The 25,173-nt window shown below is 41.5% G+C and overlaps 1 protein-coding gene across 2 annotated transcripts in view; it reads right to left on the bottom strand.

The window, feature by feature from the left end:
- AP3D1 (adaptor related protein complex 3 subunit delta 1) overlaps positions 1 to 24,416 on the bottom strand; it is a 43,839-nt gene extending 19,423 nt beyond the window's left edge. For both annotated transcript variants that reach the window (XM_059831746.1, XM_059831747.1), the window contains exons 1-10: positions 24,308 to 24,416; positions 9,729 to 9,824; positions 8,968 to 9,048; positions 8,098 to 8,178; positions 6,068 to 6,175; positions 5,581 to 5,710; positions 4,062 to 4,201; positions 3,721 to 3,794; positions 1,834 to 1,883; positions 123 to 172 (exon numbers count right to left, since the gene is read on the bottom strand). In XM_059831746.1, coding sequence (XP_059687729.1) covers positions 123 to 172; positions 1,834 to 1,883; positions 3,721 to 3,794; positions 4,062 to 4,201; positions 5,581 to 5,710; positions 6,068 to 6,175; positions 8,098 to 8,178; positions 8,968 to 9,048; positions 9,729 to 9,824; positions 24,308 to 24,403 — 906 coding nt within the window. In that variant the 5' untranslated portion in view covers positions 24,404 to 24,416. The remainder of the gene's footprint in view (positions 1 to 122; positions 173 to 1,833; positions 1,884 to 3,720; positions 3,795 to 4,061; positions 4,202 to 5,580; positions 5,711 to 6,067; positions 6,176 to 8,097; positions 8,179 to 8,967; positions 9,049 to 9,728; positions 9,825 to 24,307) is intronic.
- Between the last annotated feature and the right edge of the window lie 757 nt (positions 24,417 to 25,173).

The following is a 25,173-nucleotide window of genomic DNA, read 5'->3' as shown; positions in this document are numbered from 1 at the left end:
GAGCGCTTCAGGGAGCAATTGCTTTAACTTTTGGCAGTGGAACACAATCCAATTTCTCCATGGCACTTGGTATTACACAGTAGAGCAGAACAAATAACCCCCACCAAAACCCAGCATTGTACCTGGATGCTAGCGCTGTGATTAGGCATCCCAGAGGACAGGGAGATCAAAACTGAAACGCACAAGCACAAATTTCAGTTAGTATTTCTGGGTTCTGAATGAATGCAATAACACAACACCTAAAGGTCAACAGCTAGCTCAGCTCACAAGGAAAGAGGGCAGTTTATTTTGTCGTTTGTCTGTTTGCTCGGACTTTTGGGGAGTCTGAGGGAAGGAGGGAAGGTTGTTACACAAACTGTAGTTTCATATACCTTAAGAATAATAATAGCAGGGCAGAAAAAAGTGTAAAGGTAGGAACTGCTGGAACAGCCAGGCCAAAGCTGCTTTTCATTATGCTTTGCTCTCATTAAGGTTTCCTTTGCTGATATCGCATAGCAGTCAAGACTGTAAATACGTCATCAGCTACCATATAGTTGAATTTTTAAGCGTGCACTTCCCTAATGTAACATGATGCAGCAACGGATCCTAGAGTTTAATGTAATTAGATTGGAGCTATAATCAAGCTAGCTTTGAGACTCAAGGCAAAAATCAGGTCCCATTGCTGATTGTACTGGACATTTGTAAAGCTTGGGCAGCATGCAACCCCACAGCAGAAAAGGTGGCATTACCTTGTTAACTGCTGCTGTCATATAGCATGTCCATGCCTACACCAAGTCTTACTGAGCAAGTCACACATGCTGACCTTACTGACTAGTCAGTATAGTGGCATTTTGCTCTCCATAATCCTGCAGAGCTACCTTTCAGAGAAGGCATGTTGGATGCTATCATTTCGGGTCATGCAAAGAGCTGGCACATGCAAGGTGCTGCTCTAATGCAGACACCAGCTTCACGTCTCATTTTCTGAATTTGAGTTTTACATTACAGCCCTTGAGGTGTCCTGGGTGCATGAATTTCCCTTTGACCCCCCAGAATTATCCTATTATATCTCAGGGAAGCACAATCATCCACAACGGAATTAACCTCCGTGTTATTTTTTCCCCCCCATCATAATGGCATCTCACTTTTCCCTGAAGGAATGAACGAACACAAAGTGAGTGACAGATCACCCTTTCCTCTTTGAGCTGACCCAGTACAGCAAGTTCCTGCATCATTATCCAAACTACCCGCAAGAGACAGGCTTATGGCCAAGCTGTGGACGTCAATAATGCTCTACTTCCACATTGTGATAGGAAAAGTGCCAAGTCTGAGCTGGAATACTGTTACCCCTTTTCGCCTTTCTCTGTCCATCCCCATTATGGAGTTCACATCCCTTGCTCAAAAATTGAAACTGTAAATCAATGATTACAATGACCTCCTTTAAGGAATTACATGAAGTTTTTAAGCTGTTAAATTGTAGAACTAAAAAAGTAAGTCTGCTCCTTCATCATGTAAGAAAACTTTGTTAAAAGTTTCCATGAGACATCAGTCTTTTTTAAATTCTGTTGCTGCTGGCATATTTCATAGTTCTAGTAACATTTCGGAGCTTGCATATAAATAATCACTCATTGTTCGTACTTCATTTCAGCCTTTAGCAAATACGACATAGCTGTAGTAACTTAGCCTCATCAACTGACAACAAAGGATTTCAGCTACAGTTACACAGTAACACAAATCAAAGTTTGCCAGGCGACTTTTCAGATATAAGATACATTAAGTTAAAAAAAAGGTTTACAGATGGTGTTAACTGATGACGGAGTTCATGGTTTTTTCTAGGTTACAAATTTCAGTTCTTACCTGCTATTACTGTGTTCACACATTCATATAGGAGAGACATGGCTGAGGTGCTGAAACAGAAATCAAGTATTTTAAATAAGGAATAAAACCAGCACATTTTTAAGAGTTGTCAGCACTATCCTGGAGCTAGTTAACACCTTTAATTACACAAGAAATTGTGAGTATTCTGTTCCATATACCTTCAAACTAGATGAAATGATTCTCACTTAAAAACTGTTGGGGGGAGGAAGAGTTACTGAATGTGTAAAAAAAAAAATCTTATCTGAGAAGAAGTAACAGCACTGTAACACAAGGAATGGGGAAGGAAGCGGTTACTCAAAACCTCAGCACCAGTTACAGAGCACTGAAGCAAGGATCAAATCAAATCCTCTGCCCAAGGTCAGAAATTCACGATAAGGCAGGCAGATTGACAATCTCAAGTCTCCCTCTCCAAAGCGAATGAGTCATGCACAAACAGCAGACTCTTCTGACATGCAGGTGCATACTTGCTCATTCCATTTTCAAGGTCTGATTTCCCCAAAACTTAAATTCAGAACAACTTTTGCCAGTTGAACACATACACAATGCAATTCTGAGGATCTCAAAGGTACTTACAAATCCTGATCTATACAAGAGGGAAACACAGTGAACCTCACAAGTAACAAAGGAGCAGACTCCAGAAGCAAGGTCTGCAAAGGTGATGAGCAAACAACTCTGGAGGCAGCAGTCAGAAGCGATACCGTGAAGGTCACTCATCACACCATATACGTGACTCTAGTATGCTCAGAACCAAGACAACCCTTTTTGCTCCCTATGGACTTCGTGGTGGATGGCAGGGTGGTTTGCTTTATGCGTAAGTGATGTGAGATCCAAAATGACTGAGTGGAGAGTGGAGACCAAACCAAGCAGGATTAAGTCCTCACAAATAATAAAATGAATGACTAATGTGGGAGCTGGGGAGAGGAAATAGAGGCAGGATTGAAGACATACTGTCCATCTTCCTGCTTTTTCTGGCAAAATACTATTTTTGGTGAATTTGCATGTATTTGTCACAAAAACCCTCTTTAGGCATTTGGATGCAAAGCTGCTGGCTGGTCTGCTTTGAACCAGCCTTAAAGGTATACTAGAAGGATGGACAGAATTTGTTTGTCTAGAGCTGCTCTCACGGCTACATGGATATCCATTTAAAATTTGCTCATTCTCATCTATCTTCTTGCTCTGCCACATGAAGAGAAACAAACCTTTTAATGTGACCACTCATGCATAAGACCACACTTCCTCTTCATAACTGGGAAAATACATGTACACCCTCCAAGACATCTACTTTCTGAATTCAGTTCAGAATTAGGTCCAAAACAACACTACACACCAGCTCTAACAAGGGACGAGGGAATTTCTTCATATTTATCTAATCTATATTTAGGACATATACTAAAGGAACCTCTTCCAAAACATGTCTGGGCTCACAAAGGCATGAGAAAGAACTTTAATATACTCCTTGTCACGCTGCTTTCGTCGGTAAGGCACTTCCAAAAAAGTCTAGAACCAAATGTGTGTAGGTGAACAGCAGAGGCAAATATACAGCTGAATCTTTAAGCTAGTTTTTATATTGTTCACAGTCATCTCTGGCTTAAAATGAAGTGAAAGGAAGGCGAATTGCTCCAATTTTCATGCACGCTTTGGAGAAATTCATGCTGACAGTCAGACACCCGAAGACTTTCCTTTAAGGTATTTTATCTCACTTAGGTCTTCCAGAAATAGTCCTGATGTGATTATCTTTTGATACCTGAAGTCAATATATCGAGACTCAAGAAAAATTCAGAAATGCATCCACAGACCTCGCTACTGACCTACCTAACAGGCACCTCACCAATCCTGACTGAACGAAGTAACATTTGTCATACATACCTATGGATGAGGTTGGTCAGAGGCTCAATCAATTTCTTTCCCAGCCTAGGTTCTAATGGAGTAAGAGCACCAAACTATTAAAAAAGAAGCGTAGACAAGGAAGTGATTTAATAGCTGCTTTTAAACAGCATAAAAACATGATTTAAACTGCAGCTCATTATATTTAAACCAAGCTATATTAAAATATTTTTCTCTCTTTGGTCATGTTCACAAACATTAGAAGATATTCCTGGTTTCTTTTTATTCAGATTTAATGGTAACTATACCTCCAAGCAAGAAATCTATTTTTGCACCCAACATAATCTAATGAGAACCTGTAAACAAAGATCCAGAATACTTGCCAGTTTTATAATTTTAATGAGAACCCAATTATTGGTTGACGATGTCATCAACTTGAAAAAGAGTGGAGCAAGGGAAAGGTAGTTTTTGGGATTGCGTCGAGCCAGCTCACAAATAACATTTACTGCAGCAGACTGCACACCTGGGAAAAAGTGGGAAAAGCAGAAATCTCATCAACAAGTTAATTGTAATTGAAGTTTCTGGTGCAGAACCCCCAGAACAAAAGCAGCTAAAGATTCAGACTTGTGTGTCCAAGAGGAATGGTTCAGCCTCATTACCAACCATGAGGTAAGTGAACTAAACACAAGAATGCAAAAACAAGCTGAAAAAGGATTTTATTTAATTTTGGCAATGTTCAAATATATCAGCAAGCTGGGTATCTGCTTTGGGTCCAGTATTAGAAAGAACAGGACACTGCCAGCCTCCTTCCCCCTTTACTGTGGATAGCCTGTTTATGGGACATGGGCAACGTAATAACCAATAATCCATAAAGTTTCCAAACACTCTTGCTTCTTTAAAATGTATTACTTTGACATGTTTAAATACAACACAAAAATAATGAAGCCTTAAACAATCTGACTGGACAAGTTCATTCCCTTCTAATTGCTCAGCCTCTAAATTGATTGTTCTCAATTTGGAATCCTTTAGTCTAGATAGTTTGGGTTTTCTCGTAAACAGAAGTCCTTTTCTCCATAAAGCATAATAGGTATTTTCTTCCTCTGTTTGCAGGTGAAGGGTGTGTATGTTTTGCTTTCTTTAAAAACAGAAAGTCGGCTTGTCCCTGGAAGATGCATCTTACATGCCCACACCAAATTAGTCCAGTACATGCAATTAAATTTCTCTGTCTAAACACGCATGCAAATCAACTGGAGATCACAGCACTGCACCACACACAGCATTCTTGAAACAAGCGTACGGCGTTTTGGTGCAGTGAGGGGAGACCAGCACCTTCCGGGAAGACTGAGCAGAAGTGTGAATATGATACAGAGCAATTGCAAATTTCCTGTGCTGCAGCTGAATTGCACTGAGACAGTACTGAAGGGCCCAAACAGCAGTCTGGACTCAAAGTTTAAATTTAATATAATTTTTTTCCCCATTTTTTAAGTGATGTGAAATTATTTTAAGTACATCCATTGCAAGCCAATAGCTGCAGCTTTATAAAAGAGCACAGGAAACAACAACAAAACCCCAAACCCTGAAATGAACTGAAACATTTTCAATAGTCAAGTTAAGTAAGCAACAAACCAGGAATCATTAAGTAGCTTTGTCCCGTTAAGGTTTAATCCACTGATATAGTTTCAATAGCTTTGGGTTTGAAGTAAGAATTAGACATTTTAAAGAATGTATTTTTAATATGGCAACGTCTGTCAAAACTCTCATACGCTCATCTACCTATTAAACAGGCAAATCAGTACCCAAAAGATGACTACAGCATTTTTCGTGTATTCTTCTCTGCACAGCTCTAAAAACATTTATACCTAGATGTTTTGGAGCAGAAGTAGTTTACTGAAATGCACTCACCAGGATCTGGATCTTCAAGTTTCTCTTTAAGGCGAGGAAATGCAGGACGGAGGGACTCTGGGTATTTCAAAAAAACTTTGTACATGATTAACACTGCCTTCTTCCTGATATAAGGCTTTGTATGAGACATCTGTTAATAAAACAATTGCAATCAGACTCCTTACAAATCTGTGTTTCCAGAGCTCTTCTCAAGGTCCATATGTCCACACCACGGTCTCAAAATTTCTTCCAGGGAGACTCAACTACTTTTAGAAAACTCAGCTTTGAGGGGAGAGCAAAATACTGTCATTTATCACCAAACCTAACAGAAATATTCAAGCTAACCCTCTTGAGCTAACTAGGGTCTGTAAAGGCTCCCCAAAAACCCCACAAGAACAAAGCATCAGTTCACATCCGATAGTTCTAAATTTAACAGATATTTACCAGATTTGAACAATTTAAAATTCTGTAATTACAGGAAAAAGTTATTTCAATCTTATCAGCTCACCAGTGTCATGATGTCATTTGCCAAGTCCCTGGCAAGATCTGGAGTAACAAAACAGGACAAGCCAGTCAGTGCAACTCCAGTATCATATTGGTTAGGGCTACTCAGATCCTAAAAAAGGAAAAACACACTCAAAAACTTAAGATCACACAGGATGTTGAGAAACAATTTTCTCAGAGCAATTTTATTCGCTCAGATACGAAGCAGAGCTTCTACTTCACGGAATATTTATACCAACTATTAACGGGGATGTCCTCCAACATCTCCTAAAATACAGCTAGCCTGAGGTTTAATAACAGGCGTGAGGAATCATAATTAAACAATAGTGGATGACTGCAACATAAAAGCAATTAGAGATATCGTACCTTGGTGGTATTTTAGGAACAGCAAATAATTTTTAAAAATTCATTACATGATCACAAACATGTTTAAAATCCTACAAACTGGTATTAAATACTAACCCTGTTAAGGCAAAGCCCAGTTGTCATCAACTTCACTGGGAACAGGCACTCTTGTTGAGTCCTAGCTTAACCTCTTTATTAGAGAAATGAGATTACTTTCCTTCCAAGCCACTGGCAGGACCACAACTTTCAGTCCATAAAAACATACATTTTATTAGTCAAGTTTCTTTGGACTTATTTGTAGTCAGTATCCTACATAGGCTTTCAGGTATTTCTAAGCTTCAGACTCTTAACAATATTAATATTCATATCTGAGTATGTTCAAGTATAGATCATAAAACCAAACTGCATTGAATACAGAGCATCATAGGATCAATCCTTAACTGCAGTTATTAGGAAACAAGAATATGAAGTGAACCGCACAGAGCATTCCCACATGAACTACCGGAATTAACCGTCCAGGTTCACGCGTACACGGAGGCTGCTTCAGGAGAGCTAAACATAGTCAGGCCTTCAGGGTTCTGTGCCATTTGCATCTCATTTTAAAACCTTTTGCAGGTGGCAGGAAATTAGATTCTACTTTAAGAATAATGAAATCTACTTCTTCAGGAGCAACAAAACTTTGCAATTCATTCTGGCTTTAATGTATTTTAAGAACTGGTAACCCCTTAAAATACAAAGATGCCAGATCAATGAAACCTGAAAAGGCATAAAAATGCTTTTAAGTAAAAACTCAGGCACAAAAAGGAAGAAATAGCCTTGTAAGTGTCTGAAAGTCAGTATAATAAAATCTCCATAATAAAGAAAATGGACAGACTTTATTAAAAATATGCACTTGTCAGAGCAGAAGAGTTTAAGAGATAACGAAAAGGCAAAGCACTAGTTCTTTAGGAATCATACTGGATAACATCCCGCTGATCTTTTTTAAGCAAGTAAAAGACATTTTAGCTACTGAGGTGGTAGAAACGAGGGCACATCTTGTACCGGATCAGTCAAGTTTTAAAGCAGTGATACTTTAAAAACTTAAACTTAAGAGCTTTAAAAATATATCTATAATCTGAAGAATAGAAAAACAATGCTGCAACCCAGTAACTTGGAAAAAATTCACGTCATAAAGCTCTATGAAAATGAATACAACACACTTCGGTACAGTAATACAGAAAACAACTTTACACACACTCCTCACCATTTTACACACCATTATACCATACAAGTCAAAAGCCTCATCTGTTATTACCAGAAGAAAACAGGCCCTCACAAATAGAAATTTTTGTGGAGCCAGGTGACTGCTCATTTTACTTCAGGAATGAGGACATTCTTCTTACCCATTACATTCTTACAAGGGCTGCCTAAGAGGCTAGTAATATGAACAAAGTTTATTGTTGTCACCATTCACTGTGATGAATAAACACAGAGAGCTGGTATAAGACAGCACAAGGGAAGCCTATGGACGGCTCCTAAGTATTTCATTAATCCTTCAGTTTGTGGAATAAGAGTAGACGGTAAACCAAGTAAATAGAATTCTACTTAATTACCTTTATATTCCTAGAAGAAAAATAATCCATACAGACTTGAAAATACAAGTAGGGAGACAGGGCAAGGAAATATTAAGAACGGAAGTCAAAAGCTTACCTTTCGGATCTGATTAGTAGTCAACATAATTACATCAGTCCCTTCATGAAAGCACTGAGAGGCAGCTAGGTAACCAATTCTCTGTAAAAAGGCAAGGAGGAAAAAATATTAAAAGTTTAGACAATATTTAGATGAACAACAACCGGTAGCTTCGTGAGCAATATTAAAAATACGAACAATTAGGCAGGAGGTTTGCATAACAGAAAAGGCATGACAGGGTTCTCTATTCTTTCCTGATATAAACTCCTTTTCTAATCTCAGACAGGTAACATCTCCAGTGATAATACATCTATCTTAAGGATATTAAAACTAGCTTCACCTCCTCTACTTTGTTAGACCATACAGGTTTAATTACCACGAAGATGCAGAAGTAAAGTAGGATTGTCAGTAGGAGAAACGGAGAATATTACATTTATTTTCTCAGTGTTGCATTTAGTACAAAGCAAGAATAATGCTCCTTGACTCCTGACTTTCAGGTACTAAAGCCCAATTTGGAAACGATTCCTTACAAGGTTACATTCTGCTCCACGTGGTGAAAAAGCTTCACGACATAGAGCATGAACAAAACCTTTCAAGAAAAATTATAAAGCTATTACAAAATAAAATATGCCTGCTACTAGGAATCTTAGGTGGTCTTCACATAAAAATACCCTGTTTTCTCATGGAAGATATTTGACAGCTATTGTCAAATATCTGGTAGAAAAAGCCTATACTAGCAGGCCAAGTATTATCCATATACTAGAAACAAATACAATCTACTTTCTTTGTGTATTGAAGAAGGCAAATGAAAAGACGATGCACCAATGCAGTCATTAAATACAGTCATGAAACAGCTTGGCTGGTACAGTTGTAGTTACACAGAGGACTCACTTTGAATGTAAACTTTGATGCACTCATGACTTCAATAATATTGAAAGCAGCCCAACTGATGTCGTAGCCCAGCATCTGTAACTGTGAGCAGAGAAGCCAAGGTAACAAACTTCTGAAATAGGAGACTCAAGAAAATAGGTCAAGATACCTCAGCAAATTGAAGATGGAACAAGAGTCCAAAAAGAATACTGTATGACATCAGGTTTATGAGTAATGTTACATTCTACCCCACTCACAGTAAGTGAAAGAAGTCTCTAAGTTCCACCAGAAGCAGGTTTTGAATAGTTTGCCTTAATTCCAGGTACTACATATGCAGTTCTATAATCCCTCACAATGACGCTTTTTTCCTGGATTTTTTTAATAAAAACCAGAACAGAACCACAAAAGTAATTCTTTAACAGTATTTCCCTCCTCTCCTTCTCAACAAAGGACTGCGCAAAGAGAAACAAACACCAGTTTCAAGTGCTCATGCCAACTGTGTGGTAAGAAACAATCCAGTTGAAAACAACTTTTAAAATTGGAGTAGTTTTAAATCAGCTTAGCTTCCTGACCTATCTCAATAAAACTGTAGCAATACTAGTGCCAGCACAATGAACAGAATGAGAATATGCAGTCGCTGATGTCAGACACATGTGAGAGAATTTTCACCCGCAGCCTGCACTTACAACAGCCTAAGAAACTGCAGTCTAAGACTAGCTCCTAGTCAACAAGAAAGAAAAAAATAAAGATGTGATTACATCGTAACCCAGCAAGGCACTTACATATGTAAGTTTGCAGACTGCATTTGCTTTCACTGCAATATTATCCTGCTTCAGCTCCTGCTTGATCTCATCGATGCACTGGGAGATGTATTTTGCCTGAGGAAAACAAACAAAAATTTGTGTTCGTTTAGCAGTTTTGTGGATTTCGAGCATGTTGGGGGGAGAAGCAGTAGAACTCATCATTTGCAAGCACCAAGTCTCACACACACACACACAATTTAGGTAAGCACTTAATTTGGATGAAATTACTCATTAACAAGAAACATCACAACTCTGTTACAAAACCAAAAGTACAGCGAGATGTTTCTTCAGTGGTTTCCCTTCTCCCCCATCTCCCTCGCAATTACACTGTTCAGTCCAGAGCTCTAGTTTCAAAGATTTGTGAAAAAAAGTTGTTCAGTGGAGATTGTGTACCTAGGGTTCTGAACAAAACCTGAGTTCCATCATTCCTAGAACATCCATCAGTCTCTTACCTCAATGGGAAGTCAGAGATCACCCATTCATTACGTGTCTAGAAAAAAACCTATGTCAAATGCTATTAATAGCCCACAAATTTAAGGTGACTGATAAAAATACTATGCATTACTCTACTTTTGGGCACGCTGTATACGGCACTGCAGTTGTGCACCCACAACAGTCCTCATGCCTGAAGGGACACAGCACAAGTCTCGTGCGGGGTACAGGTACTTCTGCCTGTAACCCTTGTCATCCACCCCAACCATGGCAAGGACACCCCCTCCCTGGTTCACGACTTAGATGAGCGATTTTGCCATTTACACATTTTGATAAGCAACAGTTATTTGTATGAATTTCTCAGTAATTCAGAAAGCCAGTTGTCACAATGTTTACATTTAAATATCGGTCCTTCATTTCTTTCCAAACAATCATGTTTGTGTTTGCAGGAGGGATGTGGCAAATGCATGATTTAAAAATATCTGTACGGATATTTTACTTTAGAATTAGGCTTAGCTCAGTCAGAGATTCTTCCAGTTCACAATTAATTATGATTTAAGTACTGAAGGTATCTGCTACAGAAATAATGAAAATTTAAAAGCAGAGAAAATCTCTCTTTAGAAAGCCACACATGCACCAGGGCATTTCACATTCAATATAAATAAATCAATTGCCAGAGGAACCAGGTCAGAAACAGATTACTTAAGTTTCAAAGTAAAATCCTGCCTGAACACCATCACCTTACACCAAATAGATATTTTCAACATAGTCTATTGACCTGCCTTTAATTAACAGTTCTCCCCTTTACACTAAATTTTGTGTATTGTCCCAACCATTCGTTGGTCTTTTACAGCATCCTAGAGTGATACTCGTGCTTCAAGTCATAAAAGTTTGCTGCTAAAAGCAGAGAATGTTTTTAATATATTTTTAATATAATTTTTAAATAAATATTTTTAATAAATAGCAGGTGACAATAAAAAGAAGTTGTACAATGTCTGTAGTGCAAAGAGACACGGCAATGATCCAGGTGAGGAAAGGCAGCAACTGAATTTTAATGCAGGGACTTCATACTCCAAGCAGCAGCCACGTAACAACAGCTTACACTGCTATCGTTTAGTGTCTACCGATACCAGAATTAGAATCCACCATCAGGACTCATGGTGAATATACGTAATTCAGAGAGGCAGCAGCTTCACTGGTTTAACAGCTTCTATAGAAGCAGAAAAATTTATCTGGCTTTTCTCTCAAACCTTGCACTTACAGAGGGATAAAAGCCAGCTCCTCCATGGCACTGCTAAGCTCAGGTGGAACCACAGTTGTTATTTTGAAACTTTTAGTAAAAGTCTTTGTTGACCTTCACGGAGTTCCTGCTGACCCATTCCTGAAGCCTATTGAGGTCCCTCAAACAGCAGCCCCGCTCTCCAGCACAACGTAACTCAGAAGGTCTGATGGAAGAAAGCTGGCAAATGAATTTACTTGAAGAAACTTAAGATACTCCTAAATGCCTGTATTTGGGGGGGAAATACTAGCTTTGCAATGGGAATTTTCATGTTAAGGGAGGACATGCTATACACCAAACAACCCTTTCCTTGACAGAGATACCCATCCATCCTCCTGGCTATGGGCGAGTGGATCACATCTGCCAAAACTGGAGATGGCATTGCCCCCAAATGCTTAACAATGTACAGTCCAGGTGACTTCTCCCAGAAAGCAGAAGATTTGGGATGCTGCCTGAGAGTGATCCAGGTCCAGACAACTCCCATGGAAAGTTTAAACTTTTGAGTTTAAGCTAAAAAAACTTCTGATAGTAGAAAATATACACTTGGTCAGAGATGCTGAAAGAATGACTTCTACAATGTGCAACTGATCTACAAATACATTGTACCTAGCCTTGAATATTTTATGCACACATAGAGCATGCTGGAGCAGCCTCACAGAATCCTTCACGTGTGTATCTCATTGCCACATCTTGGTCAGCAAGGTCAGAACTGGTTCTCAGTGCAGAATACTAACATGCGGGTTCTCAGTCTATGTCTGTAACCAGAAAGCATTATTGTCATTTCCCATAGCATCTATCCCAAAACTATTTAAACATTAGCTTACGGTTCCTGAAAACCTCTTGGCAGTTGAACGTGAACCACTGTGTGACCAGGAGGGGAGCAAAATAAGAGTATGGAAAAGTTCAATAATGTACAGCCTGGCACAGCTGAACACAGGCTCCCGAGTCACTCCATGGCCCCAGCAGCCTGCAGGCAAAGCCCTGTCTACCAGCCAGCCTACGGTAACAAGTGGCTCCCTTTAAAGAGGGTGGAAAAGCATATTACAGAACTCAGAATCAGATCTGAAACTAAAATAGGGGATTTTGAAGACCAGAAAGAAGTCCTTCCAAAACAGCTGTACTTCAAATCCTAAAAGACTACATGGAATGGAAGACCCTATATATAGAAAGCTTTAAAGGATCAGCAGGCATTAACTTTTTGTTCATCTCTGTGGAGTAGCACTGTCATGAATGAGCAATATGAAGAAAACTGATCCATTTAGTCTCCCACTTAAATCTGAACCCCGACCACCACACCCCAGCCAGATTCGCTACCACATTTAACATCTACATAAATAGGAAGGAAACAAGTACGCATGCGCGGATCTTTAGCGAAGCTCTTCCCCGGTCTCTGGCTAGCGGAATCGCTGACCCCTGCGAAGCATGGGACAGGAGGCTGCACCAAAGCGTTTTCATGCTGACCGATACTCTCAGGCCCCACACTGCAGCCTGCTCGCTGTTCAGGTCAGACAGCCAAGCTTGACAGTGAAAGGGAGAACAACCACTTGATGCAACGAAGAAAAAATGCTAGTCACTCAGCAAGGCCTAAATGTTTGCAGGACAAAAAAAAACATTGACATACTGAAACAGGACAAAATCTGGATACTTTCCCCAGCATTGATTCACTGACAGTTTTTTGCATAAATCCTTCTAATATAGCAATTTCCTAGTGTGGTAATTAAAAATAAGTGCTTCCCAGGATGTAACTGTCTCAGTTTTTCCTAAAATGCTTTTGAGATCCCATGAAGAAAGGAATGCAAAAGGAAAATACTTCAGAGTTCATTTATGCTCACAGTACTGATTATAATATCAATATATTTCTTAACTATTAATCCCTTACTAATTCTGTGACAGTCTTATTTGAAGTCTTCCTGGGATGCTACTCAAGTGCTCACAGATTTTGGGCAGTCAACTGAGGAGCACTTCTAAGTCACAATATTTATAGACCTTTGGACATTCGCAGCCAGACTGCTTTGAGCAAGCAAGGCAATTATAAGGAAGCCTTTCACTCCCACTGTAGTCGAGAACAAGCAGAGCCATTAGGCGAAAGAACACCCTCAGAATGATGGCAATCCAGGCAAAGCTGCAAGTCTGCAGTCAAAAGCTAAAGGGCGTATGATAACACAGGAAAAAGACCCGAGAGGAGCTCTGTTACTCGCGCTAGGCTGCCAAGTGGGAACGGAGCCTTTCCCAACTCAGTGGAAAAGGCTCCTTAACGAAATGCTATAGCAACCACTCGGGTGAGGGTTTTCCTCGCATATCCCTCAGAAGGAGGAAGATTACAGACACACACTCAGAGCAGCGCAGCTAAAGCCCAAGTAAAGCATGCAGATGTTAGCAGTAATTACTCAACAAAGCTGTGAATACAGCACAAAGTCGTAACTCCCATTTCTTAATGTATTCCAAACAGCTGCAGTAAGCATTTTATATCCATTGACAAAATACACAAGCTCATTTTTAAAATAAGCCCAAATTCCTCAAGAATTCCAAGACCTCACCCAGAAAATACATGCATTTAAACTACTGCGAGTGACTAAAATAAGAATGAAGGTATTGCGAATCAAAGGCACAATCCCTTTGAAACAGAGGGAGGAAAGGAAAAATGGGTCATGGTAAGAAGCCAAAATGTCAGTTTATAGGATTTTTCATTTCCCAAACTATGTTTTTTGAATTAACTTTGAAAAACACTAAAACTTTATTCCAAGCTCTGGCAAAGACAGAACTTGGGGTTTGCTGACAATTTCTGAGAGGTTCACAAAACACTAAGTTTTTTTTCAAGCAATATGTGAATGAAGTTGAAAAATCACTAATCTAACTGAGGAACAATTACATTTCTAGGAATTGTGACTCTCTATGCTGTACTTCCGTCGACTGATGAGAAGATACTAACTATTAGAATAGATATCACTGCAGAACCTTTACATTAAATTTAATCATGAAAGCTATTCATTTCCAATAGTCTTAAAGAAGCTGTACTCTTATCTCAACCATATGCCATCTTCCGAAACCAAGAGATAGCAAACTCATATTCTTACCACTTCAGGTTACAGTCCAGCAAACCAAAGGCAGCAGAATCCTCCACCAAAGTCCTTGTCAGGATCCAGCCTCAATCCGCTGGATCTGCTGCAGCTGATTTGAGATTCAAACCTGTCACTTAGTGCAACAGCAAAGTGCTTTCCACCCACACGAAACAGCAAAATGTCAGTGAACATTAGTCCCTCTTTCTTTTGCACTTTCAGGGTTAAATACAGTGTTTTAAAGAACAGATAATTAAGAGGAGCAAGATATGATCTGATATAAATGCGTAACTACACCATTCTAAAACAGAAAAAGTTTGCAATAAGTAGAACATAAAAATAAGTAACTGAAATAAGCATAAAATATGACACTTTTGTTTCAAGCTCTGTGAGATTTATCTTTTTTTGTAGCACTTGGAGACGTATGCTTGGCATTAACTCCACAAAATCACATTGAGCACAAGCACATGACGATCTCACATGAGAGGAAGATGCCCACTGCTCCAACTTCCAGAAAACCAGCAACAACTGCCCTTCCTTTTTTTTTTATAATCTTAAGAAATACTACCTGTGGGATGCACGCCGCATGACGTAACCACGATGCTTAACACAATAGGCAGTTACACCACAGACACCTTGGAGGAGAAGCAACTTTTGAATTTGTTTGTGCTTCAAGCAGAAGATCCTATTACAAGCACAGCGCAGATCAGCTGCCACCTCCTAACTTAGGAGGAAGGCTGGAAAGAAATACGTATCATTTGCCGGGCTTCTATCAAAACCCCCAAAAGCGGTACTTCACATCAACAAACACCAGTGAACTAGTCAAATAGAATTTATACACCTAAAATTTACTACAGTACCTGAAACACAAGCATCGTACCGTGACAGCACAGAATAAATCAACAGAAGTAACAGCCAAGAGCATAAAAAAGTGAAATGTGCTGCTTTCCACACAGTGCTAGAGATAAGCATATTGGATGTTAACTTCTCTCATACATAATTAAAATATCATATTATTTAAATACTGTAGAATAAGCTGTGAGATAAGTAACAGGATCCTTTGTTAAGACTACTCCATGGCTGGATAGAAAGACAATTCCAAGGCACACGCTATCTCACAACAAACTTCACTAAAACCATAAACCAAGCAAGTAAGATAAGCATGTAACAGAATATAAGCAATAACTGAGAAATTGCACCCCGTTCATTTAAGCAGGTTTGCAGCAGCCAAAATAAAATGGTGCCGAGGGTAGTCAGATGCAATAAAGAGCTCAGAAAACATGTTACAACTTGAAAGGCATTTTTGAAAAAGCCAAGCTTATCTTTTGCTCAGCTGTTGACAAACAGTATTGCTGTACATGTTTTAACACACCTTAGTTTGCCTTTGCTACCTAGCTTTCCAGGGATTTCTTCACTCACCTTGTAGGTAGCCTTAAGATCCTAGACCAATGTACTGTTCCCATCAGTGATAAACACCGGAGGCATGAAGATGAACCTTTGCCATTTCATTTGCGGCGGTCTTCTCCTATATTATTTATTAGAAACATGATGCATTATCCACTACCCCCTTGCCTATAACAACCAAAACGAGATAGCAAGACTCTTTGGCCAAACAACACTGACAGAGGAATGCGAAAAGTCAGTTTACACTTTTTTCTTTTCTTAATGTTTACTGAAATTACATATACCAACTGAAATTTGGCATGATGCATCCATTTATCCTAAACTGATTCATAAACCTATAAAACCGTTTGAACCTTATTTTAAAAATTCAGAGAGATGCTAAGCAAGTAGCATACACCTACCCGTTTCAGAGCAGACACTAAACAACCCCAAACAAACCACCGCCACGCCATAAGGCACTGCAGAAAACTACATACGATCTTCCGAACAGGTACGTAACACAGAAGGACTGCACTTCAGAAGAGAAACAGATAAATAGTTGCAGCTGCTCATGCAAAATGACTCTAAGGGAGACCGAGGCCAACCCATGGGCCCAGAGGAGGACGCTGCCCCAGACACGCTTAGCACTGCAGCATCTCTCGAGCACCGGGGTGTTCCAGCAGTCTCCCAGGGAGAGCGCCTTTTCGGCGGTTTACCCAAAGACGATAAAAGTATTTCACACAGAAGAGCACCTATGCAGGAAGCTGGAGCGCAGCTACGCAAGCCATCCTGGACCACCTCCCCAGGCGGGCAAGGCCGAGATGCCAACAATTAAGTGGGTGTTAGAATGCAAAACCCAAACCAGTCACACATAAATCAGTAAGCAGGTATCGTCAGCAAGGCTCTAGAGATGTCCCTTAATGTATCTCCAGTCTGATCAGTCCCTTAATATAAATATGTCTCCAGTCTGATCATGGTATTTGTTAATTTAATTGCATGGCAATTAAACAATCCTCAGGGGCCTGTGCTGTCTAAATCATACCTCAGCAGACAACTTTTAAAACCAGAGAGATGCATCAGATAAAAGTGCTTATCCCTGCAAACACAAGATGTACTCCAACTTTCACTTTTACACTACTATGCAAAAAGCTGCGCAAGTACTTTTACAATAGATTTTTCAATTTGCTAGTTCCAGACATATTTCTGTGCATAATTTCAGGCTTTGATAAAGGTAGGCTTCGTTACAAGCGCACGTTTCCTTGTACATAAAGGAAATAGTCCCCTCCTTCTAAGGAATTAAAGTAGCTATTGTTTCCAAGACTCAGCTGACTGGAATTAGTTCAGAGGGAAACATCACAAAAAAAGATGCTTGATGATGTATTAATACTATATAAACATGTAACACTGAAAATATTACAAAGATGTAACACTGATTTACACAAAGCTATGAGTACTTCTCAGTTATGGAAAGGTAAGAAGGACAATGAAGAAAAAGATGGTTCGTGGCCATTGCTGACTTCTTAAATTCAGTACAAATATTTGTGTAAGTAAATTTGTTCACCTACTCCCTGCTGTACAATCATACCACTCGCTCTAAACAAACTTACATTCTTCAAGGCTGAAGCTTAGTCACACCGCGATAGCTAGTAGTGATATATTTTATGCAGGCTGAATTTGCTGTGAAGATTGAGCCCACCAGAAGAAAGTTTCAACACACCTACATTGGTGCCTACTTCCCTTTATACACCTTTTAACATATGAATCTCTCAATGAAAGCTAACAGGTTTGAACATCCAGGTCATGAAAATAAACAACAATAAAAAGGAAACAGCTAACGCAAAAAACAGCACTCAGCTGCATGGTCTACAAACTCCGTTTGATCAGCCGATTGGCCAGTGACCGAGGAGGTAAGCTGGTATGAACCAAACATTTTTTCATGCCCAGTTACACTTCGGTATTCAACAGGACTCGTAAGTATTGTTAGTTATTTTGAACATATGCTTCTTATTTAAAAAAGCACTCAACTGCCTTATGAGCTACTAACGCTACCACAAACCATGTTATTTTCTGCACCTTTTACCTTACTCAAATATCTTTATACCTCCTGCCACCTGGATTTAAGCAGAATCCCCTTTCGATTATGAAGCATTTCTATTTTTCAGCATGAACGATCAGGTTTTTTTAATAACCCAAGGAACACAAGTGCTTCTTTGTAACTGGTCCCATGACTCAGTCTTTCTGATGCATGTCGTTTAATGCTTCCCTTACCGCTCTTCACATAGCACCCGAAACGGGACACGCTACCAAAGAATGCTACTAAGTGAAAAACCTAAAGGTATTCTTTGTACACCAAATATATTCACTAACCCACATCGTAGAGGAAGAGGTTTTTAAGTCACTTTTGTGGACACTGATGACATTAAAGGAAATCACTAAAGGCCCCATTTTCTGCACTCAGCACTGTGACAAAGAGAACTGCGTCAAAAAGCATCAAATAAACAACTCTCTGAAGATGACCACAGTACAGAAATGTAGTTGGTATCTTTATTCTACTTTGATTTTTCAGGCTGTTCTTCCACTGGCCTCACAAAAGGTGCAGCGTATGGGCCGCTCCATTTCTTAGGACGAGGTACCTGAAGGCTCTTCCTCTCCCCTGGACCTACCTAGGCAGAATTTTTACTTACACGTGTGAGAAAGTGATCTGTCTGGAGTCTTTCAAACCCTCAGAAGAGACAGCTACAAAAGGATCTGGCCTAGGAACAAAGCTATTAGCCCCACTTATGCCACAGTCAATTAAGTAATATTTAACACAGGAGAAAGCAAGAAGCTAATGAAAGGCAGCACTAATGCAAAGCCTCAGCTGCTCTCTGCTTGTAATCACACAAGAAAAAAAAGCCCACGTCCTGGCTCGTGTTCCATAGCTCCAGGCCCTTTACTTTCCGTGACAGAGCAGGTAAGGCAGGGACACTGTTACGCTGGGCCTTGCTAACTTGGAGGCCACTACCAGTCTACTTTTTTACCAATTGGTGTGAGGTCCTTATCCTCTTTTGTGTATTGTTTCTATTTCCGACTTTGTCTTTTCCAGTGATTCACACGCTCTAAGAATTAACAATAGCAACTCTAGATCCACTTGAAAGGGGGTGGAATAATGAGCTCCCTTCAAAGATATTAACACACATATGACAAGCAGTAACTGATCGAGCATCAGTGACTGAAAGAGCTGTCTGTCATCAATGAACTGCACATTGCCTATCAGTTGGGCTGTTTTTTCCATCTTGGGCACCAACAAGCTTTTTAGCATTCCTCAAAATTCCCCTATCATGTTCCATCCCATACCCTTTACCATTAGATACTAACACTGCAATAGTGGCTAGAGGGCAAGCCGTCAGAAGACCACAGCATTAGAAGGTCTTCAGCCTCGTTGATGACAGGCTGCACCCAAAAGACTTCTGTGATGTTAAAAGATTCCTCAAAACTCCTTACGCCATCGTTTCATCTGAAGACATGACAGAGAAGCAGCTGGAAGCGCGCAGTTGAGCGCAGCAGCCCTATATTTAGGGGAAAACGTTTTTTTAACAACACAAGTTCACCATCCTTAGCTAACAGTCACTAAGAAGTGAGAACACGCTGCCAGTTTGGTAGGCCCAGTCCTTCTGAGCAGTGAAACACATGTTTCACAGCATGGACACTCAACACACCTCTTGTTTAGCATTATATTATCAACTGAAATTATTTTTTGTTTTTTTCCAACCAGAAACACTGACTGTTCTTTTTGCTCCTCCAACTTGCTTCTGTACAAAACAACTTCTTAAATGTAAACCAGCAACGAGATACTTATCACGGAACACGACACATAAGAAAACGTGGATTTTTTAATACAATTTTTCCTGAAAGTATCGATTACCAAAACCACGAAGTGTTAATCCTGGCACACAAGCAGCAGATTTTCTTATAGAAGAGGGATGCAATTTTCTCAAGTTATGAGAGAATTGCGCAGACATTTCATGCAGGACTTTTTTTAACCCCTTCTCCCTCCTCAAGCATCCTCCAGTAAATCAAAGACACTTGAAACAGAGGGCTATGGTCTGAACAGGACAAAGCACCACTCATTTAACATCTCTGTTTCTGTTACTTTACCATTTCAGTTTTATAAAAGAACCTCTCACCATAGCATCTGACAGTAGCTTCCTTGTTGCAAATAACAAACTTCTTAACTGCAAATGCAAAACTCTGTGCAAGAGCCAAATAGCATCAAAGGATTATCCCTTCCTTTATTTCACATTCAGGAGAACATCCCTGAACAGGAATAATTTCTCAGTTTGGAGTATCTTGGAAAAAAAATCCATTATACTTTTAACAGCCTACGGTACAAGCCATTCTCCTCTTGAGCGTGGTGTGTAGCACCATCCATAAAAAGTAGGCACGAAGTGGGAGAAGTTACTTCATAGGGTACAAAACCACCTAATAGCAGATGAAAGACTCACTGCTTTCACTATCAAAAGGATTCATTTTCCAAATGAGAGAGAGAGGATGAGATATTAGAAGTGAAGGTCAGGGGAGAAGGGAATAGGATCAAGCCTTCCTTGCAGGTTTGGCTTTCCCTCAAACTTTGACCTGGCACTGGGAAACACCACAGGGAGTAAAGCATCTGTACGGAGTGTTGAAAAGGAAACACAACATGTCAAACCAGGAAAAGATCTAATGCTGTTATGCCTCCTCATTCCTTCCACACTAGCATTTACTTCGCAGAACGATGATGCAGCTCCAATTTTCCCCGGAAGACTGGAAAATGGACAGAGTATGTCTACGTGGAAAAGTGACTGTGTTAACTAATTCCTATCCCTTACCTCTCATACTTATAGAAGACCATCACTTCAGTTTCAGTATTTTAAACTCAAAATAAATGGGTCAGCTTTAGATACAGACCAGAAACTAAAATGAAAATGGCCTCTGACAGGTAATTAAGCATTCTGCAGCAAGGATGTGAGCTGAAGTGTCAGGCAGCCTCCAGTACCCTCTGAGTTCCTCTAGTGAGCTGAGGAGGACACTTAAAATGTACTGTTAAAGAGCTCGTGGTGCTCCATTTACTCCACAGCAAGCCTTGGGGTATGTGCTCAAGAGTCCCAGCAATACAGGATGAGCATATAACCATCAAGCAAGAATGCAGCAGATCTGTTGAAAAGCTGCATTGAGAAACCCATGTCTGAACCGAGGTGACAACCATTTAGCACATCCTGCACTACAAACACATCCTCGATGCGTCGGTGAAATACCAGATACACTCACTTGTGATGGTACCTGCAGAGGACTTGGAAAGGACTAAACCTTACTATATCTTATTACCAGGAGAGACTGCCCAAAAAGGTGAGAGGAAGAAACGATGGCAGAATTTCCATATGATTAAATTCCAAAAGACAAGAACCAACACACACAACAGAAATCAACTTTCTGCAAAAAGCATAACCAAATCAGAAGTCAAAGCAATAATCATACCTTCAATTCTTTTCATGTAATTTTTATTTAACAACCACAGTACCTCCTTTCCAGAGACATTGCTCTCTACAATTACCTGAAAGGGGGTTTCACAGAGGTGGGTGTTGGTCTCTTCTCCCAAGTGACAAGTGATAGAACGAGAGGAAATGGCCTCAAGTTGCGCCAGGGGAGGTTTAGACTGGATATTAGGAAAAACTTCTTTACTGAGAGAGTGGTCAAACATTGGAACAGGCTGCCCAGGGAGGTGGTGGAGTCACCGTCACTGGAGGTGTTCAAGGAATGTGTAGACATGGCACTTCAGGATGTGGTTTAGTGGGCATGGTGGGGTTGGGTTGGTGGTTGGACTTGATGGACTTACAGGTCTTTTCCAACCTTAATGATTCTGTGTGATTCTGTGCGATCTCTTTCACAGAGCAGTTCTTGCTGAGCTGAGATCAACAGCTAATATCCTTGCCACCAAAGCATGCTGCTGTTTTAAAAAAAATAGCTCTTCTGAATAGGGCAAAAATGCGTGTCTTAAGCTTAGACACTTAACCTGAGACACACAAATGTCGGTTTAACAACTACATCCAGTATTGGAGCAACACTTAGTAGATAGAATGAACAATGGAAGCACTGTAGGAAGAAGAGGAAGAATTTTTGCAGCTACTTCCTCTAAAATACTATTCTGATTTTGTAACATCACCTGAAAACCAGAAAACATCCATGACCACTGCCTGGGAAGCACTGAACCAACGCCCAGCATCTTAACAGCAGAAGGTTTACAGCACTCTTCAGCTAGCTGATCTAGAAAAAGGAACAGTCCTGTGCTGTTTGCCGCCACTCTATGTAATTAAGTAAAATTTTTGAAGGATTCCAAAAACAGCCTATGCTAGAGAAGACACACATTTCATCAGTACAATGTCTACTGATCAGCTGAACACATCCTGAAGTTCAGTTTTGCATTTTTGCTGTGAACATGAGGATATAAAAAGGAACTATCCCTACAGTTATGTATTTTAAAATCTCCCAACTTGTATTTCAAACTAAAGAGCTACCATTGTTTAAAAAACTATCATGCTACAGTCGAACTATTGTAGTTGACATCAGCCTCTTACTCACAGTAAGATATAACACACTTGCTTTGACCTCACTGATTCCTAGAGAGTGTGCATACCTGTATAACAACTTCCTTCAAACATTCAGAGCCCTACAAAATTCTGAGGAGTATTTTTCCCTAACTCCAAAGGAGGAGATCAAAGCTAATGCATTTTAAATATTTCTTGTCACAGACCAAGAACAAACTCGGTATGGCTTATGATGCACAGGAACTTGTTAATCCTGACTGTGACAGCACTTGTGCTCTTTATGAAGTCCTGGAAAAGGAGCCATTTGTCACAAAATTGTTTTAGAAATGAGAACAGTACGTTCAATCCTCCTCAAAGAGGACTGGTGCCACAAAGGCCTGGACCAGTCTGGAGCTTCATCGGGGGATCCTCAGAGGTTTGACAGTTGATGAAATATTTTCTGTCCTATGCACAGAAGAATAAAGCATATTCACTAAAAGCAGCATAACACAGAAACTGGGCCTAAGCATGCTATGGGGAAGTGCTCCATAGAAATACCGTTCAGCTGTTCCAGCTTTGAGTATAACATAGTAACTGTCCACATAAACGTGCTGTTTCCACTTCTCCATGTAGTTTCCCACATTTTGCAAGGCACTGCACACTGCATAGTAGCACCATCTTCCTGTCACCAAATCAATACCCATAAATTTAACATATACTAAAATAAAAACGTAAGTTTCCTAGGTATCATCAGTAACACCTTGTCCTATGCACAAGAGGCTGAAAGGCCATTTGAACATTCAAGTGGTTTTGGAAGTTGTATTTTGTGTTTCAGTCCAACAGCACCGGTAATGAAGATCATAGTTTTCCAAATTAAGTATTTCATTCAGTTACATGTTTACAACTTTTCCAGATACTTTCCATAGCTGATACCATTTGGCTATTGTACTCATAGGAAGAGACACTGCAGTCTACAAATATTTTTAGCCCATCACTAACAGCCTGTTAGACCATTCATAAGAAAGCTTCTAAGGCCATTAACTACTTATTTGAAGATGAACATAAATAATATCCTTAGTGTCCGTTACTTCCCAATTAACATGTGACACTTCAATGTGGAAAATCTCACATAACATGTTCTTGATGACTAATTATTTCACCTATACTAATTTCCTGATCATGTGCCTGTAATACAAGAGAGAGTAACAGGCCGACACATCCAATTGCTTTCTACCTACAATAGCTTTGAAACAAGGAAAATACATTTTAATCAGAAGGTATGCAGCATGAATAATCTGAAAGCTGAATTATGACTGAATTCAGCTTTCCCGTATATCAGCTTCACGATGAAGAATATATAGTTGACTACAGTAGTTGACTGTAGTGCAACAGGAAGGAATTCCTCTCTTTTATATACATATATCAGGGATCTCAACACCACAATAACACGCTAAATGGGAAAGCGAGTACCAAGCGTGACCCTCCCTTATCCTCCTTTTCAACTCACTGCTCCCCTAACGCCTTCTTGTTCTCCCACGGTCTCTCCCTTTCGGCCTACACCCCAGCGTCATCTTCCTCGTTTTGATTCCTGCTTCCACCTTCCCCAAAACAACATCCCCTTTCCAGGGTGGCCAAGACACCCGGCTGCTTCCGGGCCTAACGCAGCCTCCGCTGCGGGCAGCGGGGTGGAGGCAGGCTCCCACCCTCCCTGACGCCCCGGAGGAGCGGGACCTGCCGGGGAAGCGGGTGACAGCCAGCGCGGAGGGGCGAGGCGAGCCGGCCCAGGCCGGCACGAAGGGGAACCAGCCACGCCGGGACCCGCCGAGGGGAGCCGGCAGCCCCTCCGCGGCGGGGGCCGGGACCGCTCACCTCGTCCTCCTTGTGGTTGCGGATTCCGCGCACCAGGTCCTGCAGGTTCTTGTCAAACATGCGGTCGATGCTGCCCTTCACCATCTTCAGCGCCATGGCGGCGGGGCCGGGCCGGGCCGCGGGGCCTGCGCTCGGGGCTGAGGGGCCGGGCCCAGCCGGGGGGGCCGCCGCGGACTGCTGCTACCGCTAAAGCCGGGTGAGACCAGCGGGCCCGGGCCGCTCACATCCCGGGCGGGGAGGCGGGGGGCGCGGACCGTGCTCGCCCCCGGCGCGGCGCGGCACAGGGCGGGCGGCAGGCAGGGGCGGCCCCGGCGGCCGCAAGCCCCAACTCCGGGCTCCGCTCGGCCTCCCAGCGCCTGACAAAATGGCGGCCGGTCAGCTGAGGGCTCGGCCCCGCCCCCGCCCGCCTAACCACGCCCCCGAGCCCGCCCCAGCCGCTCCCGCCCGCCTCTCCGCTCTCCAGCCCCGCCCATTCTGCGTTAGGCCACGCCCATCCCCGCCCTCCCCGAGCCCGGCAGCGACAGTCGCGTCACTGTTACAGCTAACCCCGCCCCCCCCCACGCCCCGCCCACCTCCTGGCCCCGCCCCCGAGGGGCGCTCCCGTAGGTCCCACGTGGCGGGGGGGGAGCGCGCCCGGGCGGCGGGCACACGCGTGGGGCCGCGGCTTCCTCCGTGGGTGACTGCCGCGGGACCCCCGCGGCCGGGCTCGGGGAGGCGGTTGGCGGAGCTCCGGCCTTTCCCCCCTGCCCGTGGGTGTCGTTAGTGGCGGGACAACCGATAAAGCCAAATTTTGGCCGTGTCCCCGGTGGGGACGCAGCTCCACGGGCTGCCGCAGCCCGGACACCGGTTGCCGCCACCCCACGGGG

This window comes from Gavia stellata, chromosome 32, assembly GCF_030936135.1.
Source record: "Gavia stellata isolate bGavSte3 chromosome 32, bGavSte3.hap2, whole genome shotgun sequence".
Lineage (NCBI taxonomy): Eukaryota > Metazoa > Chordata > Aves > Gaviiformes > Gaviidae > Gavia > Gavia stellata.
The sequence above is the reverse complement of the archived record's forward strand: the minus strand, read 5'-3'. Positions and strand labels throughout refer to the sequence as shown.